The sequence below is a fragment of the Lissotriton vulgaris genome, chromosome 9, assembly GCF_964263255.1.
Source record: "Lissotriton vulgaris chromosome 9, aLisVul1.2, whole genome shotgun sequence".
Lineage (NCBI taxonomy): Eukaryota > Metazoa > Chordata > Amphibia > Caudata > Salamandridae > Lissotriton > Lissotriton vulgaris.
The window spans coordinates 61,565,557-61,583,006 of record NC_141697.1 but is presented as its reverse complement, the minus strand read 5'-3'; the positions used below and the strand labels follow the sequence as shown (position 1 = coordinate 61,583,006).

The window sequence follows — 17,450 nt, the reverse complement described above, 5'->3', positions numbered from 1 at the left end:
AGACCGTTTAGCCATCAAATCCTGAGTACAAACTGACTTATTTATTAAATTACTGAAATATGCAGGCACATTAAACAAGCTTTTGCAATGCAATAGGTCTCGCATATGTGAGAGGTTAAGCTATTGGCATTGTAAATGACAGTGCCTTTTATTTATGTTTTAAAAACCAACACGTAAATAAAAGGATTTGCCAATTACAATGCCAATAGCTCAAACTCTCACAACTGCGAGACCTGTTATTTTGCAAATGTGAGCAGTTTTTTTGTGTTCAGTGAAATGTTGTTTAGTCTCTGGTGTGGCCAAAAGTGGAGCAAACTTGACTAATAGCTTTATGGAATACAGAAATCATTTTGACTCTTCTTTCATGGCACTTGAACAAGCTAATGTATGTGCATATAATCAGGCCCATCCCTTATAACATTTCTCAAGTTTCCTAACCTGGATCCAATTGTAATCAAATATGAGACATCTGTTGTAAAACATAGGACCTCCGGTTGTTAAACCAGAACACATTTTTAAGGTGAAAATTTAGAGGAATCCAACCGTTATGGTCATGCAATTTAATAACAAAGGTTTCTGAGCCGTGATGAGCATAGATCAGGGGTGTCCATGTGGGGCCAGGAGGGCTGAATCCACCCTAGATTTTCAGGATATTTACAGGAGATCTATTTGCATGCAATACACCTCAGTGCAACTAATTTAAATAATGGTGACCAAACACCATCATATTATACGCAGCATTATATATGAGAGGGTTATTTATCTAATGCCCCCTGGAAAGGCACTTACTCTTGCCAGAACTGCATGTCTTAATTGGAGGAAATGTCCTGCAAGAGGTACGTAAATTCCAAAAAGTTGCAAGTTTTGAGGTATTCCCCTTCTTATAAGAAAATGCCCTCGCCCTGAACTCGTGTGGCCCACCCCACTGAGTTTTTGTATTTATAAGTGCTCCCTTAAGAGCGTGAAATTACACCAAAGCGTATTTCATGAATCAAGATGGTGTTTTTTTTTTTTGTAGGGCTGAGCCCATCTTAAGGGCAAAACGAACATTGCAAGTGTGTTCCGTAGGTGTTAGTGGTAACACTTGCTGGATACCGGCGGGTGGAAATAAAATAGGCTTTCAATTGCATCTCACGTTCAGCTATAACCCAGTCTGCTGTTGTAACCCAAACCGTATGTTTGCTGTTGCTTAAATGTTAATTAAGGAATGACCGAGTACATAACCTATTTTAGTGGCATTGCAGTGCGTACTTGCTTTACTGAGAACCGCCTGTGTCGAGAGGGGCGACATGCGGCAGAAAGTTTCTCTGAGACCCAGAGGTAAAGACTGATAACCTAGTTTTCAGAATAAGCTTTTTTTCTACTTCCAGCAGATCGGTAATCTGTCTGGTGTCTGTCAGTGTGCACCCCACCCACTGTACCGCAAGTCACAAAAAGAACAACCACAAAAACACTACTTACAGCTCAGGCTAACGTAGTGTACATATGCACAAGTACCTGTGCAGTCCCGCTCCCGAAAAGGGGCGTCTGTTTCTAAACTCTGCCCTCACCAGTCACGTGACACTGTCAATACTTGGGAGCTAGGCGTACGTGCCCTCACTCGCGTTATCACTGTATCTCCCCTTGTTCCTGAGCGCTGCTTTGCGTGGGCCACACAGGACACTTTCAGATACCACTGTCATATTACTCTAGGAGCCCGCCAAAGGAGTTACGAGGTGCTACTAAACCTTGAAATTAATAACTAAAATAACGAATATATAAAAAAGCAATTAGTTTGGCAAGCAGAAAGCAAGCACATTGATACATTTCCTCCATGACTCGCATTTTTAAGTTTACTTCTGTATTTAAAAATTTTTTTTTTTTTTTAAAGAGTTTAATCCTATACTAAATCGTTACTTTTCTGTTACAATTATTCTTTTTATAGTTGAGCGCTTAGACTGGTTTTGGGACTTACAGTGAAATAAAATGACGCTGACTAAATGTCATCTTGGTTCTCGTTACAATGCATCTGGGTTATGCTTTGTGCATGCGTCAAAAATCACGGGAGAGGGAAAGTGAAAGCATGCCATGCGCGCGTTGTCCCAAAAACGTCGCGAGCCGTGCACATCACCTGTCCTCCAGCCGCATGCACATGCCCTGTCCCCCTTCAGCCAAAAAACCCATTACAATAGATCTCGCCAAGGCGAGCACCGCATGCGATGCGTCGCTAGGCGAGACCTAAAAAGAAAGTACCTCCTAACCACCCACTATTTCCAATAGGCTTTAGGTGGCTGGCTGGGCAGGAATGCAGATGTCTTGCTGTTTAACAATCGATTCCTGTCCCACTGAAGTCTTCCTTAAATGCAGTCTTTGTAGTACTTCATACATTGATATCCCCATTAGCAAGCAAAGACAGCAAAGTAATGCATGGTCCTATTTTAATAAATTGTTTTATAAGAAGGGCATACAATATGTCACCTGTATCACACCACTGATGGATTAACTTTTACAAAATGAACTTTGCAGGAGTCTAGTTTTACTTTCTGGCCATATTTCTGTAACAAACACAATGATTTGTGAAGTGCATAACTGGCAAGCAGCTTTTCTGGACTGAAATTCAATCTGAAAATGTTTCTGTGATGGGACGTTGCTGTGTCACTGGTACGTACTTAGTAAAGTAGGTCAGATTGCACCAGTGTCCAGGATAGCTTTGGCATGCTCTCTATTTGTGTGTTCCAAGCATCATCTGTGAGTTGTGTGTGGGTCATGGAAGGTCTCCGGAGTCACATTTTCCCTGGTTTACGTAGGTTTTCATATATCACATTTAAGATTGTGTACAAGTATTCGATTAATAGGGCCTTATAGATTCCTTCATTTACTACCTACATTGTCTGTATGGGTCAATAGGTTACAAGTCTTCTAAAAGTAGGAATATCTTGCAGTCTCAGTTGATTGCAATTTGCTGTAGTTCGAACCTGGCTGTAGAAGCTTTACAGTTCATCTGTGTCTTTAATATCTATCACATTAATACCCAGTAGTTCTCCTCTCTAATCCTTTTGCAGTTGATGAAGCGCGAATACCACAGCTGATTGTTAAAATCTGTCGTCCTTTTCTTGAGACGATTCAGTTCCCACTCCGAGCTCTATGTAGGTGCCTATTATGAGCTATGTAATTAGTTGCATATTAGGACTGTTTTACTGAGCTGCTGACAGAACATTGTGTCTCAATATAAAGGCTTGAGGAACCCCGATATAAATCATCGCAGTTGCCGCATGTATCAAAGTGCGAATTATGTAGATCAAGTCCCTCTTCCACAGCGCCCGCAAAGAGAACAGCAGTGCCCGTGTGTGATACCTAAGGGAGGCAGTGAACCACTTGATAAGATGCCTTCCCTGGACCATGACGTGTACATTTTAGTGGTTATTCATGTTTGGGTACCCTTGACACATCTCCCCAGTGTTTGTGTTGTGCAGCTATGATTGTTCGGTGTATGAGGAATTGCCCCGTTGCTACCCCAGAATTATACACAAGTGAGGCAAAGGACACCAGGCTTCCTTTATGATACAGATACCCACGATCTTGCACACATTGTTAAATGGTATTGTTGCTATGGACATAAACTAACAAATCAAAATTCCTTGAAGTCCTTGTAGCACTGTGCACTTTAAAAGTAACCAAAGTGACTGCACAGCATTAATTACATCTTTTTCAATTTTAGGGTAAAACCTTTGGCACACCCCTCCATGATCTGCCTCACGCCTTTGTGCAGGATTATGGGAACATTCCCAGGTAAGCAAGCTTCACTGTTCTCCATCATCATAATGTGTGTGATTTGATTTTAGGTCTTTCCTGGAGCAGAAGATCCCTGCTCCAGTAACTCATTGCCTGCTCCTTGGGGCTGTTGAAACCATCTCTGAATACGCCTATCTTTTGCAATAGCTGGCAAGCTACTTTAGCGTGTTAATTTGTTTGCTTTAGAAATTGCAAGCTTGTATTACTGATGTTTTCAGCCATCTCAGCCTTTTTCCTTTGCATGGTGATGGAATGAGTACCGTTGAGTTGGTGGTTCTGTTCTCCATTTTACTTGGTACTTGGGAAGACTAGTAGGTCTGAGTTGCTTTACAACTAAGAACATTTTGTGCGTACAGAGAACATCGGCCAACATTTTCATTTAAGTTTGGCTGTTTTGTTGTTGGGATCCTGACTGCGGGATAGATTATTGACTCAAACTGGTATTGATTAGTTCAGATACCCCATATTTTGTGCATAGCAAACTGCTAACATATCAACGGGTGATGGTTTGTGTTGCTCTCAGTAAGGTATTTTTCCTCAACTGGTTATTAGAATGCCCTCTTCGGTGCAGATTCTTCAGGACTTGTGAACACAAATGCATGCAGACTTCCCTTGCCTTTGGGGGTAAATTAAATTCATTATGAAGTCCGCTTGGTTTACAGTGTCCTCTATAGGAGTAAGATGGCAAACATTAGTGAGGATTGTTAAAGTTCGAGCCCACACAGGGTACAAGCTAGTATCCTAGGTGCCCACTACCTTTCAGTACCTTGGAGTCTATCATTTTAAGGTTGTAAATGCTCTACTTTATTATGTTTTAGCTGCACTACAGAAATAGTATTGGAATGTATTTTGAAAGAAATGGATTGCTTTTTTTAAATTAGCTGGATGCATCACATATATCCTTGATTTGCCTAAAGAGTCCCTCTCCATTCCCTCTGTTATCTTTAAAGAAGTAATTAGTTTTACACTCTTAGTCAAGATTGGGAGTCTTTGCTTTAGACAAGTTCACTGGTCCCCACACCAATCTTATTATGTAGTACTAAGAAGTTGTAGTAGCTGTCTGGTCCATACATTGAGACACTGTGTGACTGAGTACCGCTAAGAATTTGGGGCAGGTGAACTATCTGAATTTCTGGGACAGGAATGCTATGGCAGGCCCCATGTTCTCTCAATATGGCATTCCTTTACCTCCAAATCAGATGAAAGTTTCTTCATAGCCAGGTCTTCACATAGTCTATTAAAACCATGAACTGTGGCTTTGTCTTATCCCCTTAGTGCCATTATCACTTGTTTAACTGTGCATAGGGCTAATGTGATCGCTTTGCCTCATGCAGAATGTAGTGGGTGTGTTTGTCTGTTACATAAACCCAATCGGATGTATGCCGGAAATTGTGAATCAATTATTGTGACTATGGTATAGATGCTGGTAGGTTGGCTTAAGCAGAAAGAACAAACCATGGATGAAATGCTGAACAAACCAAACATTCAACCCCAGTCACAGATCTGAGTTTAATCCATTGTTTTCTGGTCACGCCGCATGCAAATCAGTCTTGACCCTGTTCCCCATGGGAACAGTTCAGCCCGAACTGCCAGGCCCTCCCTGGAATAGAAACCAGCATCCTGAGACCAGTTTTAGGGTATCCCTTCTCATCAGCCAGGCTAGCTTGAATCCAGTGGCACAGTAAGCATGGGACCCATGTCTGGCCATACCCTTCCCACTTAGTGCAGCAAAAGCAAAAAGAACAAACGATGGACAGATTGCTGAACAAATCAAACATTCATACCCAGTCAAAAATCTGGGTTTCATTCATCATTTGTTTGCTCACCACGCCACCCCAGTTGGGATCCAGCCATTTGCAAATCAGTCCTGCCCGTGCTCCACATGGGAACAGTCAAGGAAAATAATGAATTTAACCCAGATCTCTTAACTGGGGGTGAGTGTTTGAAAAGTGTGAGCACTCCGTCCGTCATCTTTTTGTGTTTGGTACGTTGACTTGAAGCATTTAGAGAGATGTGGAGCCAGAATGCTTCGTGCGTTGTAGTACTGGATGGAGTCTGTTACATTTGTCTAGAACTCCGACTCTGAGTTTGTTTAAAGAATAGCTTTTATAATGTTCCTAAATGCAGGCACCTACATAGCTTTGTCATCAGGTCACCGTTTTTCTAGTGCTGGTCTGTCATTTGACAGCCAATAGCCCACGGGTAGTTGTAGTCTTGGTTTGCTTCATAACCCACCTGTTAACGTTGATTTCGAATTTAAAACCCATCCACTGCAAACTCTTCTTTCAACCTAAAGTGATGTGACTTCTTCACTGGCAGCGTTCAGGGGCCCGGATGGGTGGCAACAGTGAGATGGTCCTCATTTATGCTATCTGAATGTATGTACTTGCCTATCGAGGTCTCCTCTGCTCAGAAGTGGCTTGTTAGCCAGAACATGGTTTTTAAATTGTTGCACAGTGCTTTTTGGAATGCAAGTGCTTTTAATTTGAAAGTGATTTCATTGGGTGCTGATCAGATACTACACAGCTGAGATGTGACCCCAGTGCCCGATCTCAGTTTTTGAGTTTTACTTGAAAGTTCTGAATAACTAGGGCTAGGAGGATGCCACAGATGCAATTATAGAGTGAAATGTAGTGCTAAAAAGGGGCGAGCATGTGAACTTGCATGACTGCTGTCTTGATGCGCTGTAAGGAGTGGTACAGTTGTTGTTTTTGGAGTATCCGAAGTGTGCAAAAACACTGGGCAATTTTTCATAACATTTATTTTAGTTTGCACAGTGCTCTCAATTGAAAATGATTGCTACTACACAATTTCACATTGCTAACTCGGACCTAATTTGTCATTGGGTGTTTGGCCCTTCATACCGAGGAAGGATTGCTGGAATTCAGTACGAATTCTTGACCAGGTCTCTCCCACCACCCCCTCGGATGGGTGAATGGAATCTCTGTGAGGTGGGTGGTAAGGAGGACCAGCAGGAAACTTCCCTCGGGCAAAAGCAATAGAAGCTGACTTGCTTTCTTTCTAACCATCTCATGTCCCTGCATATTGTGGATGCACAGTAGCTTGTGGGTGGGACTGCACATGGGGTGGAGCGGTGTTGCACAAGTTGTGACTGGATAGTTGAGGTATCTGGTGGAATGAACGGAATGTTCTAGAGTCACCAGCTTAATGTAATGATGGTAACTGCTCTGTGCATCTAGCTAAGATTGGGCCTGCAGTGAATTTGCCGCTATAAGATTGCAGAAAAATAAACCCAGTGTAGATAATGTTGGGGTTGCTAATAGATGTGAAGCTTGAGAGATCCCTTCTGATGCACTTGAGAAGAAGGTACACTCCCTGGAGGGTTTTGATGATGATCATGTTGGGTTCTACCCACACCCTCCTGAATGCTGACTGAGAGACATTCAGAAATTACTGCAGGTTGGGCAAATTGCCAATAATTGTACATTGTCCTACAGCAGTATATTTGTAAAACGTTATGATGAATAGTGTAGTTTTTTTTTTATCTGCCGTTTCCTTTGTTACAGTGGGATCTTGCCTTTTTAGTCTTGCACGCAATGGTGTTGTATCACACCCCAAAGGCCTAGTTCTACTAGAATAGCACATTGATACACCTATCGCTTATTTGAATACGAAGACCGATATTTGATCTGTGTACTGCTAAATGAAAGCTTAGAATTCACAACCTGTGGAGGAACAGGCTCCTTGAAGTCTGCGCGTTCAGTATAGCATGTTTTTCAGTTGTTTTCAACAACTGCTATAGAAAAGGAAGGCTCAATGCAAATGAACTAAAATGCCTTGTGTGGAAAAGCAAACTGACCTAGTTCAGAATGTAGAGCAGTCCTGTGGGGAGTGTTGAAGAGATAGCATGCTCAGCCTGCTAGTTGTTTAGAGTCAACACATTTTCTCCTGTCTAATCTCCAAAGCTGTGTCTACGTTACACTTGATTGAGCTGGAAACACAGAATTTATCTGTCAGCAGGGTTTGCCTCAAGAAATGGGTGTGGACTGTTTGCAGTTCTCTGTGTGTTCAAAAGTCCTTTAGGGCAGGTTCACTGATTGTAAAGCAGTATTCTGATGAGCGTATCTAATTTGATCTTTTACTTGTGAATCTGGTTTGTCTTCCTTAATGTTTGGCAAGTTTCCATCTCTGTCCCAGTTGTGTGTAAAGAACACCGCTTGTGGGTTATTGGTGAATGCAGGTGCTCTGTTCTCGGTTTCCTAAAGACAGCTTTGGAAATTACTTCTCCAAGGGTTATAAGTGTACACCACTAACCTCGCACACTTCATTTTTTTAGACGTACACTTTCTGAAACCAGTTCAATTAAGTGCACTTTTATTTTTGTCTTGGTGGTTCGTCTGCATTATTAGCAACAATCCTCCAATCATATTAAGTAAAGGAGAAAGTGAAAAATCTTGATACACCACTGCATCAATATTCAGTCCCATGCCACTTCCATGCATATTGCTATGCTTATTGTACTTTTATGATTGTAGCAAGCTCAAGACTGATTTGCATATGGCTGGTTCCAAACTGAGGTGATATGGTGTGCAAAATGCCCAAGTAGTTACCGGTAGCTTAGATGAATTCAAGCATGCCACCCATCACTGTTTTAAATGCTTATTGGTCGGAGCATGGACAAATTGAGTGTCCTCTCCCATATTGAAATTGCCTACTATGATGATCTGGTTTAGAACTGTGAATTAAGTAGCCATCTTGAAATGTTTCTTTATATATTGAAACGGCAGCAATTTACAAAATGTGATATTCTAGAATGCAATCCTTCACAAACCTCATCTCTTCGATTGTAGAGCTACATAGAGTGAACACCTCAATCACCTGCCAGCATTATCAATACACTTCACCGGCAGCGCGTCTAGCCTAAAATGCTGCCTTCTAGTGTACACACAGGTCTCTCTGCCATGGAGTGGAGTCAGCTGCTTTCTAAATGCCCATAACCCCAATTCACCCAAGCTCCACACCCTTGAGATTGTCTACTACCAGCCTGTTCTACTTGCACGCTCCACGTAGTACATTTATACCTACCTTCTGGCCAACTAGAATCTTTGTTTCAAGGAGCTGGGCACGTACGTAACCAACTCACTTTCAGCAAGGTACTGAACTCAATCCTCCTCTTTACTATCATGCTTTCCTTTCAGCATTAACCCCTCTCACTGAGACCAGGATATGGTCAAGGCCACTGGAATTATGAGACGAGGGAGGGCCAAATTAGGTGGCAGGGTTGACTAAATTTTGCAACATGAAAAAAAGCAAATTATGCGGCGTAATGAGACCGTTGTAATAGAATTACATTATGTTGTCTTTTTTACACTGAGCATAGGTTGCACCTCATTAATAGCAGTTTAACCCTCAAAGTTGGCAATGGGCAACAAAAAGGTGACCAGTAAACCTTTTGCGAAGGTCCTACTACTGTGCAGCAACATGTGTTGCTATGTTTTTTTAGTAACTTTTGAACCGTTTAAGCTAGAGACCTATTCTGTGACACTCTGCAAACTATGGATTTGCTGCATTTGCTAAATTGTACATTATTATGCTAAAAATGCTGAGGCCGCACAATCCCAGTGGGTCTGAATATGATGCAGCATCCCTTCTGCTGTCACCCACGTGCCTTAAAACCCTTCACCAGGCACATAAAGTAAAGGCCTCACCCAACAGCTTACTCTCAATCTAAACCGAATTCACCACCCTCCTTTCTAATTTCTTCAACTGTCTTTCGATCAGCACTTGACACGTTGCATCCAGTAACATCTTGACACCCATCCGCGTCTTGCCTTTGCTTGCCCCAGTTGTGGATTACCCCAGATATCTGCTGGCCCAAGTCTACTATGCCAGCCAAGCTTTGTAAATGTTCGCACCCCATAACCATCCAGCTGCTACAGTGCTCTGTCATAATCACTTCCTCAGTCCTGCTTCATGACCTCCTTCATTCGCGAAAATTTGCTTTACTACACATATCACTACTTGCATTCCTCTTCTCTCCCCCCCCCCCCCATATTCTTCATTCTCACCTTCTTTAACTTTTTGACTGGTTGAACTGCTGCCTGTGAACATGTAAGAGCTGATCATGGGACGATTGGACTAGGAGAAGGTTTGGTGATTACAAGGACTAGGGTGTTCCCAGCCATGTTTGATCGAGATGGAGATTATCTGGGTTATCCCAAAGGGCAGCAGGGTTTCATCCTCACGACTAAGTACGCAAAACTATGTACAGGTCCACTATTTTATGCACGTTTCAGATTACATTTCATACACTTGTTAATTATGATGAAACTACAAAAACGATTACCATTCTAGCAATCAAAGTTGGTTGAAATGTTCATTTCTTGTGAACTTGCCACTCTGTAGTGCAAGGGCTTTATACCGCTCCTCTTAGTCGACAATGTAAAAAAAAAAAGGATAATTCTAGCTTCCTTCCTTTTTTTTTCTTACTTTGTGTAGTTTTATATAGCGCAAACTTGACCCGGAGGTATCGGAGCGCTTTAATGTGCACCTGTTGCGTTAGACTGACACATTCATTTTTGTTAGGCATGGGGAGATTAAGTGATTTGCCCAGAATCACAGTATGTCGAGTGTCCTTGCAGAGGCTCGAACCTGGTTCCCCAGCTCTGAAGTCGACTGCTCTGGCTGTTAGGCCATATCCTCTCTCCTCTTACATGTCCCTTACGCCACTGATGATAAAGTTTGTCTCCATATACTGAACCTTTGTAAGCACTTAATTTTTAGTCTATTTGTGTACCAAGCAGATCTCCGTTATTTTGAGGCTATTCTAAAAGACAGTAGAGGCTTAATAGGCTACTTGGCAATGCTATAGCCTATGCGATCCTTCTAGCACAGTGGTCATCAAACTTTTTAATGCCACGCCCACCCAGTGGGGGACCCCCTCATAATTTTTTAAAATTATTTTATTAAATTGGCAATGGCTAAGTATGTCTATAAATATTTAAACATTACATTTACGTTCTCTTACCGTTTAAAAAAAAATGCAATCAAATACATGATTGCCAAACATACTGTTCTGGCCAGGAAGGCCTTACTGACATTTACTAGTATCTGCAGTGTGACTATTAGAAGTGGTGGTGAGGGGTTTGAAAAATATTTAGAGTCTTTTCCCTTTTGACACCTTCTCCCAGCTAGAATATGAATATAAAGGACAAAACATGTTAGTGATGGGCCATTACAAAGCGGCTTTGTGCCGCTTATTTTTGTCTGCTTAAAACAAAGCACTGTTATCAGCACAGTGCTGCTTTTGGGCACTGACTAAACAGATTAAGCGGCTGTGGTCGAAGGCTTGGCCACTGTCCATCAGGGTGTTGGATGTGTATATTGGTGTGACAAGTATAGTTGGATTTTTGGGACTGTACTTGAATTCAGTTCTCATCATGTAACCTTATTGCAAGGTACTAGGCTCTTGGATTGTTTTTGCACCTCCTTAACTTTTTGTCTCACTCCAGTACATATTGTATTTACTTTCAAGCATTTGTAAGACACCTGTTGCATAATCTGCATAAACCCTAAGGTCAATCAATGTAGTTACAAGTGTAGCAGGACTGAAGTAAAGTTTTCATGTATTTATAAATTAGGGGAGCGGTTCTTGGATATCCTACAGAGTTTACGCCGGACTGAAGATACTTTAACGATCTGAGCAGCATCAGTTAAAATATTATTGGTGAATTGAAAAGATAGCTGGCGCTAAGGGGTAATCCGAACCGTTTTGTAGAATTTGTGTCTTAAACAACTGCCACTAGTCTGGAATCGTGGTTCAGAACTGTCCATGGCAGAATGCAGGCAGACATGTATGTTGCAACTACTCTCACCACTCCATGTCTAAACAAAGTTTGTAAGCTGACTGACACTTTCTGCTCTTGTGGAGAGCTGTCGTATCACTCTGGATTGGGAGGACATCATTTTCCAAGTTTACACCACAGTACACTTCTCCGTTTTCAAATATGTTGGCTGTATTGATTCGTGAAACAGATTTCAAATCCCAGAATGTTCTGCTTTCTTAATAAAAACCTCTGGAAATGTAGTGTCTGCCTTCACATGCAGTGATAGGGCAACCCTATGCTAGTGAAGAGCTCTGTGAATGATGGAGAGCCTTTAAAAGGACTTTGTAGTAACTTAGTCCACGCTGGTTGAGATATTACAAGAGGATTTATTAAGATAAGTTACAGCATTGAAGTATAGATGTAATCAGCCCCACCAGGAGCAGCCAGCAAGGCTGTCAGCCCTTCTCCAACTGTCTGCTCCATGCACCAACATTCTAAATGACATCAACATTATAGTGTTCTACAGATGGAGGAGTGTAAAGCATGTAAAACATTTAACTAAGATATTACATATCCGCTTCTCTTCCAAATGAAAACAAAGATATTACATATCTCTTTTGTTTTCATTTGGAAGAGAAGAGGATAACAAAAATGCATTCAGGTGTATTAGCTAGAAGGGAGAAGAGTGCAAGAAAGAAACGACAAGAGAAAGAAACAGAATAAAAGAAAGAAACAGATAAACATATCCTTTTCTGATAATTATGAGAAATAAACAAAGCGAAGAAAAAGAAATAAGAAAGAAACCATCAATGATTACCCTCTACACACCAACTGGCCAGGAAAGCATGCGAGTGAGCAATCCACATCAGGGGAAAAGAAGGTGACAGAGAAAGAGAAATGCAACGTAAAACTCCTTCTCCATACACTTTAAACATTTGAGTAATGAATAGAGATAAAAAGTACTGGGCTACAGTGTACTGAAAGTTAAAGAAATAGAGAAACGCCCAGTCTTAAATGGACCACTGCAAAAAAACAACTCGCAATATGATTGTGCAGAGGTATTAACAAGAGGGAATAAAACTAATGTGCGCAGTCAAAATAAAACATACAACCCAATTGGATACTTTAAGTAAGGTTACAACGTGCACTGTGGTGAAAGGAAAAAATATAAAATGACATGTGTAAAGTCATGTCCGTGTGAGGACGCACCTCGACCAGAGGAACCATGAAATGCATGGGACTGACACCCACTAAAACAAAAACATGGGACTGGAACCCTTAAGAACGATATAGATGGGACTGACACCCACTACTGAAACATGGGACTAGGACCCATAACACGAGGTAGATGGGGCTGACACCCACTACTGAAACATGGGACTAGGACCCATACAGATGGAGGAGTGTAAAGCATGTAAAACATTTAACTAAGATATTACAGACTTCTCTTTATTGGGAGACAGTGGAGATTCGAGAACACAACAGATACCAACCCAGACGATGTTGTGGTAGCTGTTGGGGAATCTCAGAGTTTTGATGATGTTTTTGATCTCTTAGGTGAAGCCTACTGGCTGTATTCTGTATGGGGCACAATGTCCAACTCTGTTCCACAGCGCACCGGGGGCAATGCACCCTATTACAGTAAATGCACTGTCCCCAGGATATTTGCCTGTCCTGGGGCAGTGCATTAGTGTAGGCATATATGCTGGTTCAAGCCTCTGGCCAGACTTTCTCTGAGCAGGGGCAACCCAACCACATTTGAAAGGCGGATTGATGGCCTTCTAATGGGTGCTGTTGAGCGCACATTGGCCTTGCATCACCTAAATGCTGCGTATAAACCCATATTCCCTCTTAACATCTGTATTACCCCTCTCTGCAGACTTGTTATCTTTGTGAACATTTGCTGTCGTGAAGCGCTCGGATACCTTCGGGTCTGTCTGGCGCTATATAAAACTCTCAAATCTGTAATATCACAAAGGCAAAGTGTTTCAACCCCATTTCCAGAGCTAAGTGTTACAATGCCCTCCAGATCCACATATACAATTATGCCATCCGTGCAATCACAGTTAACTTGGCCGGCCTGTTGTCCAAAGGCAACTGGATACATTCCTTGATGACCTGATTCAAACTGTCCTCAAACCCTCTGGTTTACGGATAGAGTGGATATGTACGTTATGAATGATGGTCCGAGCAAAGCTGCATACCATTATCTAAAATCGGTTGGTTTTTCCCTCTTTTTAAACCTCTTATCTGAAATTATGTTTACAATTTCTTCATTTCTAAACTAGTATTTAAAAAAATTAGTAGCTGGAATTGAAGACCAACTCATTTGCTCTACTCAGTCCATGCATGTTTTTCTAAACTTTTAATTGGGCTGTGTATACGTTGTAAACACTGTACATAGATTGTAAAGACTTGTCACTCATTCCTCACTCTAAAAGTCTTTGACCACCTTCTTTATTTCGCCATTGATGAGGGCTACCAATAACTGTTTAACCCTTAAATTACATCTAGCCCCATCTCCGGTATCTTTCATGGACCAATACCTCAGTTTTCCCACTACGTGACTTCACTGTAACCAGTCTTGAACCTTTACACATACCCTCCTCCACCTAACAGTTCATCCACACACTTTAGAATTTTTTTCATACATCTCATCTCTGACATATGATGAGCATCAACTCCTATGCATTCATTGTTTTGATTCTTTTATTTTTTATTTTTATTTTCCAGAACCGTTCCACTTTACCCATTGTAAGCACATCTCCACCATGCAGAGCAATAACCGAGCTGTTTCTCCACATCAGTTACCCAACCTGCCTCTTACTCAACCAATGGCAATCATGAAAAGCAGTTTGCTGCGGTTTTTGTCCCAGGAACACATTCAAAACTCAGTTGAATTAAGCAAACGTGCAAATTGTAATGCGCGATTAAACTTTTTGTTGGCCAATTTTTGTCAATTAATGCACACCTTACTTGTAATCCAGCGTAGTTAATTTAGGAACAACCTACGCTAAATATTTTGGATCCCACCAACATACCATCGAGTCTCTGAACCAGTCTTGTTTCCTGCTTAGCACTGCTCCCAACCCCTTCTCATTTTCACCCACCATTCAGAAACTCTCTGCACTGGCCTCAACGCCAGCTAGTACCCTTTGTTCTGCCTGGTTGAGTATGCTGATGTCCGTGAGAGAACCTTTTATGTTGCTCTTTGATATCCACATCCTCCATGTTTTATGCGAAGATGGTACAGTGAGGGAGCAACACTTAGTTGACGGCAGTTTCAACCATGTTCTCTCAGACTTCAGTCGATTATGAGCAATTTGTTCTTTGAGTGGGTTGACCAGGGGATTAGTAAAGGGAGCTAAATTAAGCTTTGTAATCGTCCAGCTGCCAGACAATGGTAGATGCTAGTGGTTATTGTCTGCCTCTACTTCCAGAGAAGTGTCCGCCCACTTTAGTTTGTGTACATTATATGTGACCGTCTTGAACAAAATACTTGACCCTTGCTGCAAGGATGAATTCAGCACCAGAGAAGGAAGCATACCATTTGCTCTAGGGCTATGAAGAAAGTTGCACTCCATGCCATGAGAAATTATTTCATAGCCATATAGCAAATGGAGCACTATCAATTATGCCTGGAAATGCTTGGTTGAAATATTCTGTTACACATCCTGTCGGTGAGACTATTTTTATTAATTCAACAGCATACCAGCTCTGGCAATGCAAGACAGGGTTTTTCCACCAAATTGTCCAGATGCAGCTAATCAGCCTGTTTGCCATATTTGGATGCATTTCAATTTTAAGTGCATGCAGGCGTTGTTGGTCCATGTATGATTATAGATGACGAATTCCTCTTTGTACTACAATTTATTTTAGATTAGCAAGAGGTTGGCAAATGCTAAAAGTTAATAAACGCCAAGCAGTTGCAAATTGTACCCTTTTTCAGAAGTAGGACTAGTGTGTTTTTGACATGGGATGGTATTAACCGCTCTGAGGGCAAAATTCATGATCATTGGAAGGGTATGAAGCAGCTCCTAGACCGTTGCTCTTCGATCATGAGATTACATTTGCATGTTTAACTGCTAGCCTTCTGTTGAGTAGACTGGTATGAACAGTCATAAAATTTGGCGCAACTCCGACTTGCCTTTTGAGCATCGTGGAGCGGGTCTTCTCCAGACTTGTTCCAAGCGCATCTTGAAGCTGTATTAGAAAGTTGGAATTTTGAGAGCTCTTTCGAAGATTATGTAGTAGTAGTGAGCCAAAAGTGGCGGGTATGGTCCTCCTGCTACAGCATTCTTTATTTTATTATTTTTTTTTTTTTTGTTTAACCGATTTTATTGAAGTCTTTGAAACATTCAACATAGTCATCACATTATCCTTGTTCCTGCAACTAATGGTTGTTTGTCTGTTTCTCTTTTTAATTTAGAACATTCTACTCTCAGTGGATGGAGTGTTCTAATTTCAGTATAATCCTCCAGTGTCTGGCTATACGGTTGTTAAAAGCCTTCTCCCTCGTTAGAAGTCCTTCCTTGTGGCTTAGACTTATTACTCCTATTCAGGGACTTTAGTAACCGCATAGCACGCAGCAACAGGCTGAATATAGGACAAAGTACCCCCTGCTAAATTTTACAAGCATATTTTAAGTAGTTGCGTGGCCAATTTGCGGAACTAGGTCCGAAGTGACCTACAACATCATTCTAACAATGAACACAGGGCATTTTGTTGCTTGTATGATATAGTTACCACATCCCCTTCTCACAAACCACTTAATTCCTTAATGTCTTGTTCTTGGATAAAAAACAGTGTGTTTGCAGACAGGTAGAGGAACAAATTGAATATTTAGTACAAAATTGAATCCACCAAAAAGCAGTTCGTTTTGTGTTGCCAAAGTATTTTAGAATAAGTTTAATGCAAGTCAGATCTTTTAAAATACAGTTGCTAGGAATGTGTAATGAACATGACCTAAAGGTGGCAAAAAGAAACTTATTGCAGCAACAATTGTTTTGATCTGTTTTCGTTGTATAAACGGCAGCTGTTATTATGGTCTGTGATATGCCTTTCATCTTAGCTGCTGGGTATGCCTTTAGGCATTATATCACAACTCCACTATAATAACGTGTTACACTTGAGCAACTACATATTCCTTATTACAGGTGACCTAACTCAACTGTAATAAAGAAATACAAGACTGGTTTTGTGCAGGGGTTGCATGTGTTAAGGTATATTTGCCTTCTTGTGTGTGAGCCATCAGCAGGTATTCTTCCTTACATATTATGGAAACGACCTAATCTGGTCAAGTGCAAACCTTTGTATATTAAGCAGGTGTTCATGTGGATGCCGAAAAATATTACCTAAGACATCAGTTTACAGGGCGTTTAAAAAAAAAAAGTGTTTCTAAATTCACCCCCTTCTATTCAGTATGGATTTTATAGAAAACACAGATACTATACAATGAGTACCTACATTAGATCTAATCTACAGACTGCTTTTAGTTGTCTGTCGTCGAAAGAGCATTTGTGGACCGTACCAAAACCTTGCAGAGGACTCGGAGCCAGCCCATTTCTTACCATAGATTGTCTTTCTTGTCACTCTTATTGTCTCGCCTCCTTATTCAAAATCTTTCTTTCCTCTTCCTTTTTTCGCCAAACAGTGTAGCTTTACCCCCTTTTATGTGTGATGGCTTGTATCCTTCCACTGCTCACATTCTGGGAACTACTTTTTATTTAGGTGCCCTTGAGCGAGTGTGTGTGTGTGTGTTTTTGTTCTCTCTTTCGCGTGCGCTGTTTACTCCCCAATATCTGCCCATCCCAGCATGCTCCGTGGTGTTCTGTCCCCTCCCAGCTTATTTCCTTCACCTGGATCTTTTTAGGTCTCGCCTATGCAATCGCT

General features: G+C 41.3%; 1 protein-coding gene across 2 annotated transcripts in view; it reads left to right on the top strand.

The window, feature by feature from the left end:
• The window catches only part of ARHGAP11A (Rho GTPase activating protein 11A), a 111,167-nt gene that overhangs the window by 9,097 nt on the left and 84,620 nt on the right, over nucleotides 1-17,450 (top strand). For both annotated transcript variants that reach the window (XM_086937028.1, XM_086937027.1), the window contains exon 2: nucleotides 3,698-3,768. In XM_086937028.1, the coding sequence (XP_086793154.1) occupies nucleotides 3,698-3,768 (71 nt within the window). The remainder of the gene's footprint in view (nucleotides 1-3,697; nucleotides 3,769-17,450) is intronic.